Genomic DNA, 15,308 nt, shown 5'->3' with positions numbered 1-15,308 from the left:
TCGGTTCATTTGAATCAGCTCATTCAAATGAACCGATTCATGAATCGGATCTTCGGTTCACTTCATGAGCCGGCAGAGGCAAGTGAACTGAAGATCAACGCGCATGCTCAGCTCATCGAATCTTCGGTTCACTTGCTGAGTCGGCTCTCAAGTGAACCGAAGGTCAGGAGGGACTGGCTCCTGGCAAACACAGCTCTGCTGCAGTGGAGCAGACTGTGATAATTGTCTGAGAGTTTTAGTTAAAAGAATCGTGTCACCGAGTCCCTACCAGACTTCCTGCTCTGCTACAGCATGTAGCAGAGCTGTGTGTGTACAGGGTGCATGCACCCTGTACACACACAGCACTGCTACATGCTAGATTAATGCCTGCCCCCCCCGACGGACGGACGGACTGACTTACGGATTTACAGGGAGCCGCAGAGCAGGGAGCCTGGCAGGGACTCGGTGACTCACGGTTCTTTTAACTCAAAAGAATCAAATGAGTCTCTGACTCATTCGATTCTTTTAACTAATAGACTCAGCCTATTCTCTGAGTCCCTGCGACTCCCCCTGTGCTGGGAGTCAGTGCTGCGGCCTCTGATTGGTTGGAGGGCGGGGCTAGCATCCACTGGCTGCCTCTGATTGGTTGGAGGGCGGGGCTATTACACTGGCTGCTGCTGCCTCTGTGCTGATCTGACTGAGCCGTTTCATTCGGATCGGCTCAGTCAGAGGAACCGACTCTTCCGGATCAGTGAACTGAATCGGTTCAAAAGAACGATTCGTTCATGATCCGGACATCACTAATGAATACAGAATCAACCTAATCAAACTAATAAGAAAAGTTATTCTAAACATCTTCATCTACTTGCATATTATAAGTTATACCAGCAAGAATTAGTCTTTATGTAGAAAACTAGGATTTAAATCAAGCCTTACTGACTAGTAATTTAAATCGCGATTTAAATCAGTTTGATTTAAATCAAATCCACCCTGGACTGCCAATGTAAACGGATCCGTCCCCATTGACTTACACTGTAAGTCAGGACGGATCCGTTTGGCTCCGCATCGCCAGGCAGACACTAAAAGCGTTTTGGTGTCCGCCTCCAGACCGGAATGGAAGCGGAATGGAGCCAAACTGATGCATTCTGAACGGATCCTTATCCATTCAGAATGCATTGGGGCTAAACTGATCCGTTTGGGGCCGCTTGTGAGAGCCTTGAAACGGATCTCACAGGCGGACCCAGAAACGGCAGTGTGAAAGTAGCCTTAAACTTCTTCACGTTACACCCACAAAAATGAGATTTTTGTGAACTCGCCTGATTCATTGGGGGACACAGGACCGTGGGTATAGCTTGCTGCTGCCACTAGGAGTCGACGCTAGGCTGAAAACTGTTAGCTCCTCCCCTGAAGGCTATACCCCCTCCAGCCTGGAGAGAGCATTTCATTTTGTGCTCCAGCAGTAGGAGAGACCAAATTAAAATAAAAATTAACAGAAAACAGTACACTGTCATGAGACCGAACCAAACACAAGGTCCCAACAGACAAAACAGGAACCCCACTTGCCTCACAACAATATGTGGGTGGGTGCTGTGTCCCCCAATGAATCAAGCGAGAAAGATTTTACAGGCGAGTTCACAAAAATCTCATTTTCTCGCTCATATCATTGGGGGACACAGGACCGTGCAACGTCCTAAAGCAGTCCCCGGGGAGGGAAACAAAATTCTCCCAAACCAACTCTCTATGTAAGTCACTGAACTGCGGCCTTCAGAACCCTGCGCCGAGAGAAGCATCCATCGAGGCCAATGAATGCACCCGGTAAAATTTAGTAAAGGTGTGTAGAGAGGACCAAGTCGCTGCTTTACACAACTGAGACGCAGAAGCATGGTGGAGGTGAGCCCAAAAAGCCCCGACCGCTCTGGTATAGTGAGCCGTGATCTCGGGTGGAGGAACCTTGTCCCTGGAACGATAGGCCTCGGCAATGGCCAAGCGAATCCACCGAGCAATAGTCACCCTTGAAGCCGCCAAACCTTTACGAGGGCCTTCCGAGATAACGAACAGAGCATCAGTGCGTCTAAAGGGGGCCACCACCGACAGATAGATCTTCAAGGCCCGTACTACATCCAGACGATGGAGGGAGACCTCACGCGGATGAGAAGGCTGAGGGCAAAACAATGTCCTCATTCACGTGAAAGGCAGAAACAACCTTTGGAAAAAAGGATGGCACTGGATGAAGAACCACCTTATCTTGGTGAAACACCAAAAAGGGTTCCTTGTAGGATAGAGCTGCCAGTTCCGAAACCCGTCGAATAGAGGTAATGGCCACCAAAAAGGCCACTTTCCAGGAAAGTAGACGGATGGAAACTTCACTCAGAGGTTCGAAAGGAGCTGTCTGGGGTGCACCGAGAACCAGGTTCAGGTCCCAAGAATGTAATAGGGGCCGATATGGGGGAACGGTATGAGCTACTCCTCTGGAATACATGACCGCATCAGAAAAACCTCTGCGTTTTAACAGAAAGGTTTCAACAGCCACGCCATTAAACGTAGCGTATCTAAACTCTGATGGAAGACTGGGCCCTGGGAGAGTAGATCGGTTCTGATTGGCAGAGGCCACGGAGCATCTCCTAGCAGAAGAATGAGTTCCGAGTACCGTCGAGGCCAGTCTGGGGCGATCAGGATCGTATTGATGCCTTCCTTCCCGATTCTGCGTAGGATCCGAGGTAGAAGTGGTAACACGTAGGGAGGAAGCACGGGAGCTTGTGATTGAACCTGGACGCCATCAAGTCCACTTCCGGACGTCCCCACCCGAGACAGATGGCCTCAAAGACCTCCGGATGGAGGGACCACTCCCCCGGGTCCACTGTTGTCCGGCTGAGAAAGTCTGCCGTCCAGTTGTTCACTCCCGGGATGAAGACTGACGAAATCATCGGAACATGGGACTCCGCCTACTGCAAAATCTTTGCAGACTCCTGCATCACTGGAAGGCTGTGAGTCCCTCCTTGGTGGTTGATGTAGGCCACAGCTGTGGCATTGTCCGACTGAAATGCTCTCTCCAGGCTGGAGGGGGTATAGCCTGCAGGGGAGGAGCTAACAGTTCTCAGCCTAGTGTCGCCTCCTAGTGGCAGCAGCAAGCTATACCCACGGTCCTATGCCCCCCAAATGATATGAGCAAAAAATTTAATTTATTTTATTGGGATTTTAAGTGATAGACCACAAAGTAGCAAGTATGTGTGAAGTGAAATTAAAATGATATATGGTTTCAATTTTTTTTTTACTATATCTGGGAAGTGTTGCGTGCATTTATATTTAGCCACTTAGTCAATACTTTGTAGGACCACGTTTCGCTGAAGTTACAGCTGCAAGTGTTTGGGGTGTGTTGCCCATTCTTCTTTGCAAAATAGCTCAAGCTCAGTTATATTGGATGGAGAGCGTCTGTAAACAGCAATTTCAAGTCTTGCCACAGATTCTCAATAGGATTTAGGTCTGGTTTGAATATGCTTTGATCTAAACTATTTCATTGTAGTTATGGCTGGATGTTTAGGGTTGTTGTCCTGCTGGATGGTTAACTCCACCCCAGTCTCAAGTCTTTTTCAGCCTATAACAGGTTTTCCTCTGATCACAAATTTTCTCTAACAAATCTCTGAGGCGTTCACAGAACATCTGTAGTTATACTGAGAATAAATTACACACAGGTGGACTCTATTTACTAATTAGGTGATTTCTGAAGGCGATTTGTCACTCTGGATTTTATTTAGGGGTATCAGAGTACAGGGGGCTCAATACAAATACATAGAGCACTTTCAGATTTTTATTTATTAAACATTTTGAAAATAGTGCATCATTTTCTTTTCACTTCACACATACTTGCTACTTTGTGTTGGTCTACCACATAAAACCCAAATAAAATACATTTAAAGGAGTTGTCCGGGTTCAGAGCTGAACCCGGACATACTCATAATTTCACCCAGGCAGTCCCCCTGATGTTAGCATTGGAGCATTTAATGTTCCGATGCGCTCCCTTGCTCTGCACTGGATTGGGCAAAAGCCCTCTTTTTACAATAACACACTGCCTACGTCCAGCAGTGTGTTTGGTAACTTTGGTGACGTCACCGGCTCTGATGGGTGGGCTTTAGCACTGCCCTAGCCGTTTTACAGGCTAGGGCAGCGCTAAAGCCCGCCCATCAGTGTCCCTTACCGGAACTCCAGAAAATGCCTTTGCCCTGCGCGATTTAGCACAGGGCAAAGAGGAGAGCATCAGAGCATGCCTGGGTGAAAACGGGGATATGTCCAGGTTCAGCTCTGAACCCGGACAACCCCTTTAAGTTTGTGGGTGTAACATGAAAACATGTGAGAAAAGTTCAAGGGGTATGAATACATTTTCAAGGCTACTTTCACACCAGCGTTTTCCATTTCCGCTATCGAGATTAGTCATAGGGTCCCAATAGCGGAGGAAAACGCTTTAGTTTTGTCCCCATTCATTGTCAATAGAGAAACTCTGAAAAGAAGGGAACGGAGTGCACCAGAATGCTTTGTTCCGTTTCATTGCGTTCATATGACGCACACAAAAGTGCTGCAATCGCACTTTTGAGTGCATCCTGGGATGAGGAGCAAGATGGATCAGTCATGACCCACAATGTAAGTCAATGGACACAAATCTGTTTTCTCTTTATCTGTTTATCTGTCCCCCATTGACTTACAATGGTTTTAGAGACGGATCCATCACTGCTATTTTAAAGATATTACAACCGGATCCATTCATAACAGATGTAGATAGTTGTATTATCATGATGGATCCAGCAAAAACGCTGAAATGAAAGTAGCTTTATAGGTACAGTACAGACCAAATGTTTGGACACACCTTCACATTCAAAGAGTTTTCTTTATTTTCATGACTATGAAAATTGTAGAGTCACACTGAAGGCATCAAAACTATGAATTAACACATGTGGAATTATATACATAACAAAAAAGTGTGAAATAACTGAAAATATGTCATATTCTAGGTTCTTCAAAGTAGCCACCTTTTGCTTTGATTACTGCTTTGCACACTCTTGATGAGCTTCAAGAGGTAGTCACCTGAAATGGTCTTCCAACAGTCTTGAAGGAGTTCCCAGAGATGCTTAGCACTTGTTGGCCCTTTTGCCTTCACTCTGCGCTCTAGCTCACCCCAAACCATCTCGATTGGGTTCAGGTCCGGTGACTGTGGAGGCCAGGTCATCTGGCGCAGCACCTCATCACTCTCCTTCATGGTCAAATAGCCCTTACACAGCCTGGAGGTGTGTTTGGGGTCATTGTCCTGTTGAAAAATAAATGCTGGTCCAACTAAACGCAAACCGGATGGAATAGCATGCCGCTGCAAGATGCTGTGGTAGCCATGCTGGTTCAGTATGCCTTCAATTTTGAATAAATCCCCAACAGTGTCACCAGCAAAGCACCCCCACACCATCACACCTCCTCCTCCATGCTTCACGGTGGGAACCAGGCATGTAGAGTCCATCCGTTCACCTTTTCTGCGTCGCACAAAGACACGGTGGTTGGAACCAAAGATCTCAAATTTGGACTCATCAGACCAAAGCACAGATTTCCACTGGTCTAATGTCCATTCCTTGTGTTCTTTAGCCCAAACAAGTCTCTTCTGCTTGTTGCCTGTCCTTAGCAGTGGTTTCCTAGATGATTCACACAGTCTCCTCTTAACAGTTGTTCTAGAGATGTGTCTGCTGCTAGAACTCTGTGTGGCATTGACCTGGTCTCTAATCTGAGCTGCTGTTAACCTGCAATTTCTGAGGCTGATGACTCGGATGAACTTATCCTCCGCAGCAGAGGTGACTCTTGGTCTTCCTTTCCTGGGGCGGTCCGCATGTGAGCCAGTTTCTTTGTAGCGATTGATGGTTTTTGTGACTGCACTTGGGGACACTTTCAAAGTTTTCCCAATTTTTCGGACTGACTTACCTTTATTTCTTAAGGTAATGATGGCCACTCGTTTTTCTTTACTTAGCTGCTTTTTTCTTGCCATAATACAAATTCTAACAGTCTATTCATTAGGACTATCAGCTGTGTATCCACCTGACTTCTCCACAACGCAACTGATGGTCCCAACCCCATTTATAAGGCAAGAAATCCCACTTATTAAACCTGACAGGGCACACCTGTGAAGTGAAAACCATTTCAGGTGACTACCTCTTGAGGCTCATCAAGAGAATGCCAAGTGTGTGCAAAGCAGTAATCAAAGCAAAAGGTGGCTACTTTGAAGAACCTAGAATATTACATATTTTCAGTTGTTTCACACTTTTTTGTTATGTATATAATTCAACGTGTGTTAATTCATAGTTTTGAGGCCTTCAGTGTGAATGTACAATTTTCATAGTCATGAAAATAAAGAAAACTCTTCGAATGAGTAGGTGTGTCTAAACTTTTGGTCTGTACTGTACATTACTATGGTGGTACAAAACAGATGGGGAAGATCACCCAAAAGCAAAGACAAATAAACAACAGCAAGTTACCAGCTGCTGCCTCCGCTGCTTGAGTGGTACATAGGGCACATAGTCGTCATCTTCTGACAAAGCATGGTCCTCCTCCTCCTCCTCCTCCTCCTCGAGAGCTCTCTGGAATGAGACAATTTAAATACAATATTATTACAACAAATAAAGGGGCATTTCCACCTTGACATTCATGGCATATCAACAAGATATGACAGATCTGATTTGCTGTGAATGGAGTGGTGGCAGCTCAGGCACGGCTCTCACCATTCATTCCTATAGGAATTCTGAAAATAACAGGGTATGCATACATGTCCACCTGTCCATTTTCAGAGGTTGGGTGTTGTTGGGGATTTCAACACTTGAAATTGTTGTGGGTCTCAGAAGTGGGATGTGCGCCTATGGGACATTTATGGCATTCTGTGGATATCACCTTCATAATTTAACATTTTAGCGACCAAAAATTCTGAATACAGTGCAGAGCCCCACAGACCATCTCTTCAAGCCTATATTCAAATCCACAATGTCAATATATTTCACCCCACTTTATTTATGAGGTGATATTGTGCAAAACAGCATTCAAGGTACAAAAATAAGTCATAAAACCTTACATATATTCATATTTTATTCAGAGATGCCTGTGTTATCATGCATTTATTGTGCTTCCTGCCCCTTGGGCACTAAGCTGGCTATTTTCTCAAAGCATCATATTCTGTGGCTACGTCCAATGTCGACATGGGAATAACTCTTTAACCCCTTCTTTACCATTCCAGGTCCCAGCTGTGTAATACAACTAACACGTGCCGGCAACGATCTGGATCTGCGATAACTCTGCGCTGACCCCTCAGATGTTGCAGTCAATGGTGACCGAAGCATCTGAGAGAGGGGGCTCTGTCTGATCTCCGATCAGCACCCCTGAGACAAAATCAAGGGGGACTGATGAGTTGCTATGGAAGGCTCTCATGTCTGCCATAGTAACTGCCTATTACGCCTGCAAGAGGGTTTAATAGGCAGCCAACGAAAATACCATAGACTGCAATAGCATACTACTGCATTCTGTATAAGCGATTGAGTGATCGCATGTTCAAACATAAAAAAACTAGCAAAACAAAAAAATTCTAACAACGCCCTTTCCCAATTTAAAATATAAAAACATAAACTTAATTGGTAAAATGTCTAAATTGGTCAAATATAAAAGTATCCTGTACGTTGAGCGGCAGAACAGAAAGAAAATCAAATCACCTGAATACCAGTTTTTGCCCACCTTGTCCGTTAAAAAAAATTGTAATAAAAAGTGATCAATTGTACTGACCTGCAGAATAAAGTCATTCTGTCCTTTTTACCACACAGTGATCGCCATGAAAATAAAACCCCAAAAATATTGTCCACATTTTTTTTTACCCCACAAAAAATTATTTTCTTCATGTTTTTTAATACACGATATGTTAAACTGAATGATGCTATTAAAGGACGCAACTTATCCTACAAAAAACAAGCTATGTGAATGGAAAAATAAAAATGTTGTGGCTCTTCTAAGGTGAAGAAGAAAAAAATTTTGAATTGGCCAAGTCCTGTATGCTTTCCCAATCATACAGTCCTGATCAAAAGTTTAAGACCACTTGAAAAATGGCAAAAAAAAATCATATTTTACATTGTTGGATCTCCAAGGTTCCAAGTAGAGTTTCAACATGCAACAAGAAGAAATTAGAGTGAGACAAAACAAAGGCCAAATCTGTGCAAAAATGTGGATTCATTGTCATTTTCGGTCAGGTAGTCACACGTTGTGATGGCAAAGGCAAAACAACTCTACCTTTTTGAACTGCATAAGCAGGGTCTCTCAGACTGAAGGGCTTCAAAAAAAAAAAAAAAAAAAAAGTCTTCAAAGACCTCGTCTACTTGAACGCCATAGAACTGCTTGTTTGGACTTTGCAAGAGAGCACCAAACATGGGACATTCAAAGGTGGAAGAAAGTTTTATTCTCCGATGAGAATTTTTTTTACCTTAATGGTCCTGATGGTTTCCAACGTTACTGGCATGACAAGCAGATCCCACCTGAGATGTTTTCTACGCGCCACAGTGGAGGGGCGCCATAATGGTCTGGGGTGCTTTTTCCTTCAGTGGAACAATGGATCTTCAGGAAGTGCAGGGGCGTCAAACGGTTGCAGAGAGCATTCCTCAAGACTGAGGGCCCTCGTCTGTGTGGTAACGACTAGTAGGGGTGCACCTGTGCATCTGTGGATGGCACTGTTATGGGGTGGGGGTCTGTGGATGGCACTGTTATAAATATCATTTAAAAAAAAAAGTATTTTAAAAGTATTTGGGCAAAAAGGCAGTTTCGGTTTTGGTTTTCAGTCAAGGGCATCCTGAATTTTCGGTTTCAGTTTCGGACCAGAATTTTCATTTCGGTGCACCCCTAACATCTAGGTTTTTCAACAGGACAACGCTACAGTACACAATGCCCGCAGGACAAGGGAGACTCCTTCCAGGAGAATAACATCACTCTTTTGGCCCATCCTGCGTGTTCCCCTGATCTAAATCCAATTGAGAACCTTTGGGGATGCATGGCAAGGGAAGTTTACAAAAATGGACAACAGTTTCAGACAGTAGATGGCCTTCGTGCGGCCGTCTTCACCACTTGGAGAAATGTTCCCACTCAAATTTTTGAAGTGATAAACAATAACGGCGGAGCTACTCATTACTGAGTTCATGTTTGGAAGTTAGATTTCTGTTTTGGGGGGCGGTTTAGTTCTTTTTGGAGGTGTGGTCCTAAACTTTTGATCAGCTGAAAAACAGCCTGTTTCAGTTTATTTGTTGTTTTCATTAAATTGAATGCTCAAAAAATGTTTTGTCTCACTTCAATTTCTTCTTGTTGTATGTTGAAGCTCTACTTGGAACCTTGTTAAGATCCAGCCATGCTAAATATGATTTTTTGCCATTTTTCAAGTGGTCTTAAACTTTTGATCAGGACTGTATAAAGAGATGAGCATGCTAGCATTTTATGATGGGGGTCCAATCTCAGGAACCCATGCAATCCTGAGAATGAAGCGACAGCAGCATTGCCTTCTCTGCTGGGTGACTGGGTCAGATCCTGTGAAGGGAGGACACACAGCAGATGACACAGCGAGGGTGCAGGGGGTCAGACCCTGTTAAGGGAGGACACACAGCTGATAGTAGGGATGCACTGGGTCAGATCCTGTGAAGGGAGGACACACAGGTGATGGCACAGTGGGGGTGCAGGGGGTTAGATCCTGTGAAGGGAGGACACACAGGTGATGGCACAGTGGGGTAGATTCTGTGAAGGGAGGACACACAGGTGATGGCACAGTGGGGGTGCAGGGGGTTAGATCCTGTGAAGGGAGGACACACAGGTGATGGCACAGTGGGGGTGCAGGGGGTCAGACCCTGTTAAGGGAGGACACACAGCTGATAGTAGGGATGCACGGGGTCAGATCCTGTGAAGGGAGGACACACAGGTGATGGCACAGTGGGGGTGCAGGGGGTTAGATCCTGTGAAGGGAGGTCACACCAGTAATGGCACAGTGGGGATGCAGGTGGTTAGATCCTGTGAAGGGAGGACACACCAGTAATGGCACAGTGGGGGTGCAGGGGGTTAGATCCTGTGAAGGGAGGACACACAGCTGATGGCACAGTGGGGGTGCAGGGGGTTAGATCCTGTGAAGGGAGAACAAACAGGTGATGGCACAGTGGGGGTGCAGGGGGTTAGATCCTTTGAAAGGAGGTCACACCAGTAATGGCACAGTGGGGGTGCAGGGGGTTAGATCCTCTGAAGGGAGGACACACAGCTGATGGCACAGTGGGGGTGCAGGGGGTTAAACCTTGTGAAGGGAGGTCACACCAGTAATGGCACAGTGGGGTGCAGGGGGTTAGATCCTGTGAAGGGAGGACACACAGGTGATGGCACAGTGGGGGTGCAGGGGGTTAGATCCTTTGAAAGGAGGTCACACCAGTAATGGCACAGTGGGGGTGCAGGGGGTTAGATCCTCTGAAGGGAGGACACACAGCTGATGGCACAGTGGGGGTGCAGGGGGTTAAACCTTGTGAAGGGAGGTCACACCAGTAATGGCACAGTGGGGTGCAGGGGGTTAGATCCTGTGAAAGGGGGACACACAGCTGATGGCACAGTGGGGGTGCAGGGGGTTAGACCCTGTGAAGGGAGGTCACACCAGTAATGGCACAGTGGGGGTGCAGGGGGTTAGATCCTGTGAAAGGGGGACACACAGGTGACGGCACAGTGGGGGTGCAGGGGGTTAGACCCTGTGAAGGGAGGACACACAGGTGACGGCACAGTGGGGGGTGCAGGGGGTTAGATCCTGTGAAGGGGGGACACACAGCTGATGGCACAGTGGGGGTGCAGGGGGTTAGATCCTGTGAAGGGGGGACACACAGCTGATGGCACAGTGGGGGTGCAGGGGGTTAGACCCTGTGAAGGGAGGTCACACAGGTGATGGCACAGTGGGGGTGCAGGGGGTTTGTTAGATCCTGTGAAGGGAGGACACACAGCTGATGGCACAGTGGGGGTGCAGGGGGTTAGACCCTGTGAAGGGAGGACACAGCTGATGGCACAGTGGGGGTGCAGGGGGTTAGATCCTGTGAAGGGAGGACACACAGGTGACGGCACAGTGGGGGTGCAGGGGGTTAGACCCTGTTAAGGGAGGACACACAGGTGACGGCACAGTGGGGGGTGCAGGGGGTTAGATCCTGTGAAGGGTGGGACACACAGCTGACGGCACAGTGGGGGTGCAGGGGGTTAGATCCTGTGAAGGGGGGACACACAGCTGATGGCACAGTGGGGGTGCAGGGGGTTAGACCCTGTGAAGGGAGGTCACACAGGTGATGGCACAGTGGGGGTGCAGGGGGTTTGTTAGATCCTGTGAAGGGAGGACACACAGCTGATGGCACAGTGGGGGTGCAGGGGGTTAGACCCTGTGAAGGGAGGTCACACCAGTAATGGCACAGTGGGGCAGAGTGGGGTGCAGGGGGTTAGATCCTGTGAAGGGAGGACACACAGGTGATGGCACAGTGGGGGTGCAGGGGGTTAGACCCTGTGAAAGGAGGTCACACAGGTGATGGCACAGTGGGGGTGCAGGGGGTTAGATCCTGTGAAGGGAGGACACACAGGTGATGGCACAGTGGGGGTGCAGGGGGTTAGACCCTGTGAAAGGAGGTCACACAGGTGATGGCACAGTGGGGGTGCAGGGGGTTGGTTAGATCCTGTGAAGGGAGGACACACAGGTGATGGCACAGTGGGGGTGCAGGGGGTTAGATCCTGTGAAGGGAGGTCACACCAGTAATGGCACAGTGGGGGTGCAGGGGGTTAGACCCTGTGAAGGGAGGACACACAGGTGATGGCACAGTGGGGGTGCAGGGGGTTAGATCCTGTGAAGGGAGGACACACAGGTGATGGCACAGTGGGGGTGCAGGGGGTTAGACCCTGTGAAAGGAGGTCACACAGGTGATGGCACAGTGGGGGTGCAGGGGGTTGGTTAGATCCTGTGAAGGGAGGACACACAGCTGATGGCACAGTGGGGGTGCAGGGGGTTAGATACTGTGAAGGGAGGACACACCAGTAATGGCACAGTGGGGGTGCAGGGGGTTAGATCCTGTGAAGGGAGGTCACACCAGTAATGGCACAGTGGGGGTGCAGGGGGTTAGACCCTGTGAAGGGAGGTCACACCAGTAATGGCACAGTGGGGGTGCAGGGGGTTAGACCCTGTGAAGGGAGGACACACAGGTGATGGCACAGTGGGGGTGCAGGGGGTTAGACCCTGTGAAGGGAGGACACACAGGTGATGGCACAGTGGGGGTGCAGGGGGTTAGATCCTGTGAAGGGAGGACACACAGGTGATGGCACAGTGGGGGTGCAGGGGGTTAGATCCTGTGAAGGGAGGTCACACCAGTAATGGCACAGTGGGGGTGCAGGGGGTTAGACCCTGTGAAGGGAGGACACACAGGTGATGGCACAGTGGGGGTGCAGGGGGTTAGATCCTGTGAAGGGAGGACACACAGGTGATGGCACAGTGGGGGTGCAGGGGGTTAGACCCTGTGAAAGGAGGTCACACAGGTGATGGCACAGTGGGGGTGCAGGGGGTTGGTTAGATCCTGTGAAGGGAGGACACACAGCTGATGGCACAGTGGGGGTGCAGGGGGTTAGATACTGTGAAGGGAGGACACACCAGTAATGGCACAGTGGGGGTGCAGGGGGTTAGATCCTGTAAAGGGAGGTCACACCAGTAATGGCACAGTGGGGGTGCAGGGGGTTAGACCCTGTGAAGGGAGGTCACACCAGTAATGGCACAGTGGGGGTGCAGGGGGTTAGACCCTGTGAAGGGAGGTCACACCAGTAATGGCACAGTGGGGGTGCAGGGGGTTAGACCCTGTGAAGGGAGGACACAGGTGATGGCACAGTGGGGGTGCAGGGGGTTAGACCCTGTGAAGGGAGGACACACAGGTGATGGCACAGTGGGGGTGCAGGGGGTTAGATCCTGTGAAGGGAGGACACACAGGTGATGGCACAGTGGGGGTGCAGGGGGTTAGATCCTGTGAAGGGAGGTCACACCAGTAATGGCACAGTGGGGGTGCAGGGGGTTAGACCCTGTGAAGGGAGGACACACAGGTGATGGCACAGTGGGGGTGAACGGGGTAATTCCCCCACCGATCACAGGGGATTGTAATGGAATTAAATAGCAATAACCATACAGTTTCTTATTGACGAGTTACAGATTGGATCCTGTAATTATACACGTGCTGGTCAAGACTCGGAGGAAATATTAGTGGTATAAGCCCCACCAAGCCGGCAACAACCCCGGTCACTCACCTTCCTGTCGCTTTCCATAGCTCCGAACGCCCCACTTTCCACAAGTCTTCCGGAGGTAAACAATCCTGATCACAAGCTCGTTGTCTATAGGCCCGGAGAAAACGATGACGTTCTAGGCATGCGACGAACTGTTCTGGTGACGTCACTGGCAGCGTCCTCAGCTATACGCTAAGGGTTGTGTCTACATACACGGTACGGACCTTTTAGCCCCCTAGTGGACGGGTCCGGAACAGAGCCAGTGTTTAGCCAGCTCACATTGATTTGGCTAAACTCCATACACGGCACGGACCTCTCAGCCTCCTGGAGGTCAGGTACAGAACTATGATGGGATTTAGCTGATTCAAAGTGAATTGGCTAAACTCCATACTCCGTAAGGACCTTCTTAACCCTTTGTGGTATGGGATCAATTGCAATTAATTTTGCCAAATCAAGTTGAACAGATGAGTGGTAGAAAATCTGTTTTTTATTTTTAATTATAAGGCCTCCTGCAGAAGACTGGATGGGTCTTAAACTGATCCGTTTTTAATTTTTTTTTGTTTCAGTACTGTCTCAGTTTCCGTTCCGTTTGGTTTCAGTTTTTTGAGGAACGGAAACAAGGCATATACAGTAATTACATTCTAAAATTCGGCTGGGCATAACATTTTCAATAGACTGTTCCGCAAAAAATGGAACAGATACAGAAAACATACGGCTGCATTCTGTATCCGTTCATTTTACAGCCCCATTGACTTGAATGAAGCCATGGGACATGATTTGCGGGCAATAATATGACCTGTTTTATCTTTGAACTGAAATGGAAAACAGAAACCGAATGCATACGGAGTACATTCCGTTTTTTTGCGGACCCATTGAAACGATTCCATATATGGAATTGAAAAAGCTTTCTGCCAAACGGAACCAAAAATGTTTGTGTGCAGGAGGCCTAACTTTAATATCACCATAAAACATGAATCCGTACCATGGACGCACTTCACCCCGAGTCCTGTGAGAACAGGGTTTGAGCTCAGATGATGCTGCAGATGAGCCTCTAATCACTGAGAAATGTCCGGCTTCCAGTGTCCGAGAAAACTAAAGCATCCGCTCCAATGTTCTATTCATCAAGAGTTATCAGTGAAATGTTCCCATCAAAGTATACATTCAGATTGCAATACTTTGGCGGTAACCTGTGATTTCACCATCATCATGGTCAAAGGAAAGCTTAGCATGTAGCCTCATCAGTTTTCCTTCAGGTGAGGTCCTCTTCAGGCATGGAGTTTAGCCTTCTAAGGCTACTTTCACACTAGCGTTCGGGCGGATCCGTTCTGAACGGATCCGCTCATATTAATGCAGACGGAGGCTCCGTTCAGTACGGATCCGTCTGCATTAATAACTTTAAAAAAATTCGCAAGTGCGCAAGTAGCCTGCGCGGATCCGTTCAGACTTTCAATGTAAAGTCAATGGGGGACGGATCCGCTTGAAGATTGAGCCATATGGTGACATCTTCAAGCGGATCCGTTCCCATTGACTTACATTGTAAGTCTGAACGGATCCGCACGCCTCCGCACGGCCAGGCGGACACCCGAACGCTGCAAGCAGCGTTCAGCTGTCCGCCTGTCCGTGCGGAGGCGAGCGGAGCGGAGGCTGAACGCCGCCAGACTGATGCAGTCTGAGCGGATTCGCTCCATTCAGACTGCATCAGGGCTGGACGGCTGCGTTCGGGTCCGCTCGTGAGCCCCTTCAAACGGAGCTCACGAACGGACCAGCGAACGCTAGTGTGAAAGCAGCCTAACAGTGTAATGTCTATTTCCCATACACCAGACGTACCTTTTCTATGTGTTATATACAGAGAGGTTCTCCTGCTGGTGAGGTCCTCTTCAGACATGGAGTTTAGCCTGCTCACAGTGAACTGTCTATTTCCCATACACCAGACGGACCTTTTCTATGTGTTATATACAGAGAGGTTCTCCTGCTGGTGAGGTCCTCTTCAGGCATGGAGTTTAGCCTGCTCACAGTGAACTGTCTATTTCCCATACACCAGACGG

The 15,308-nt window shown here is 48.3% G+C and overlaps 1 protein-coding gene across 1 annotated transcript in view; it reads right to left on the bottom strand.

Moving 5' to 3' along the window:
• The window catches only part of DDX41 (DEAD-box helicase 41), a 79,243-nt gene extending 65,839 nt beyond the window's left edge, over positions 1 to 13,404 (bottom strand). Inside the window, exons 1-2 of the mRNA XM_044280801.1 lie at positions 13,288 to 13,404; positions 6,477 to 6,578 (exon numbers count right to left, since the gene is read on the bottom strand). Of these exons, the coding sequence (XP_044136736.1) occupies positions 6,477 to 6,578; positions 13,288 to 13,305 (120 nt within the window). The 5' untranslated portion in view covers positions 13,306 to 13,404. The remainder of the gene's footprint in view (positions 1 to 6,476; positions 6,579 to 13,287) is intronic.
• Between the last annotated feature and the right edge of the window lie 1,904 nt (positions 13,405 to 15,308).

Source organism: Bufo gargarizans, chromosome 2, assembly GCF_014858855.1.
Source record: "Bufo gargarizans isolate SCDJY-AF-19 chromosome 2, ASM1485885v1, whole genome shotgun sequence".
Lineage (NCBI taxonomy): Eukaryota > Metazoa > Chordata > Amphibia > Anura > Bufonidae > Bufo > Bufo gargarizans.
Note: the sequence above shows the minus strand (reverse complement) of the source record. Positions and strands in the feature narration are given on the sequence as shown.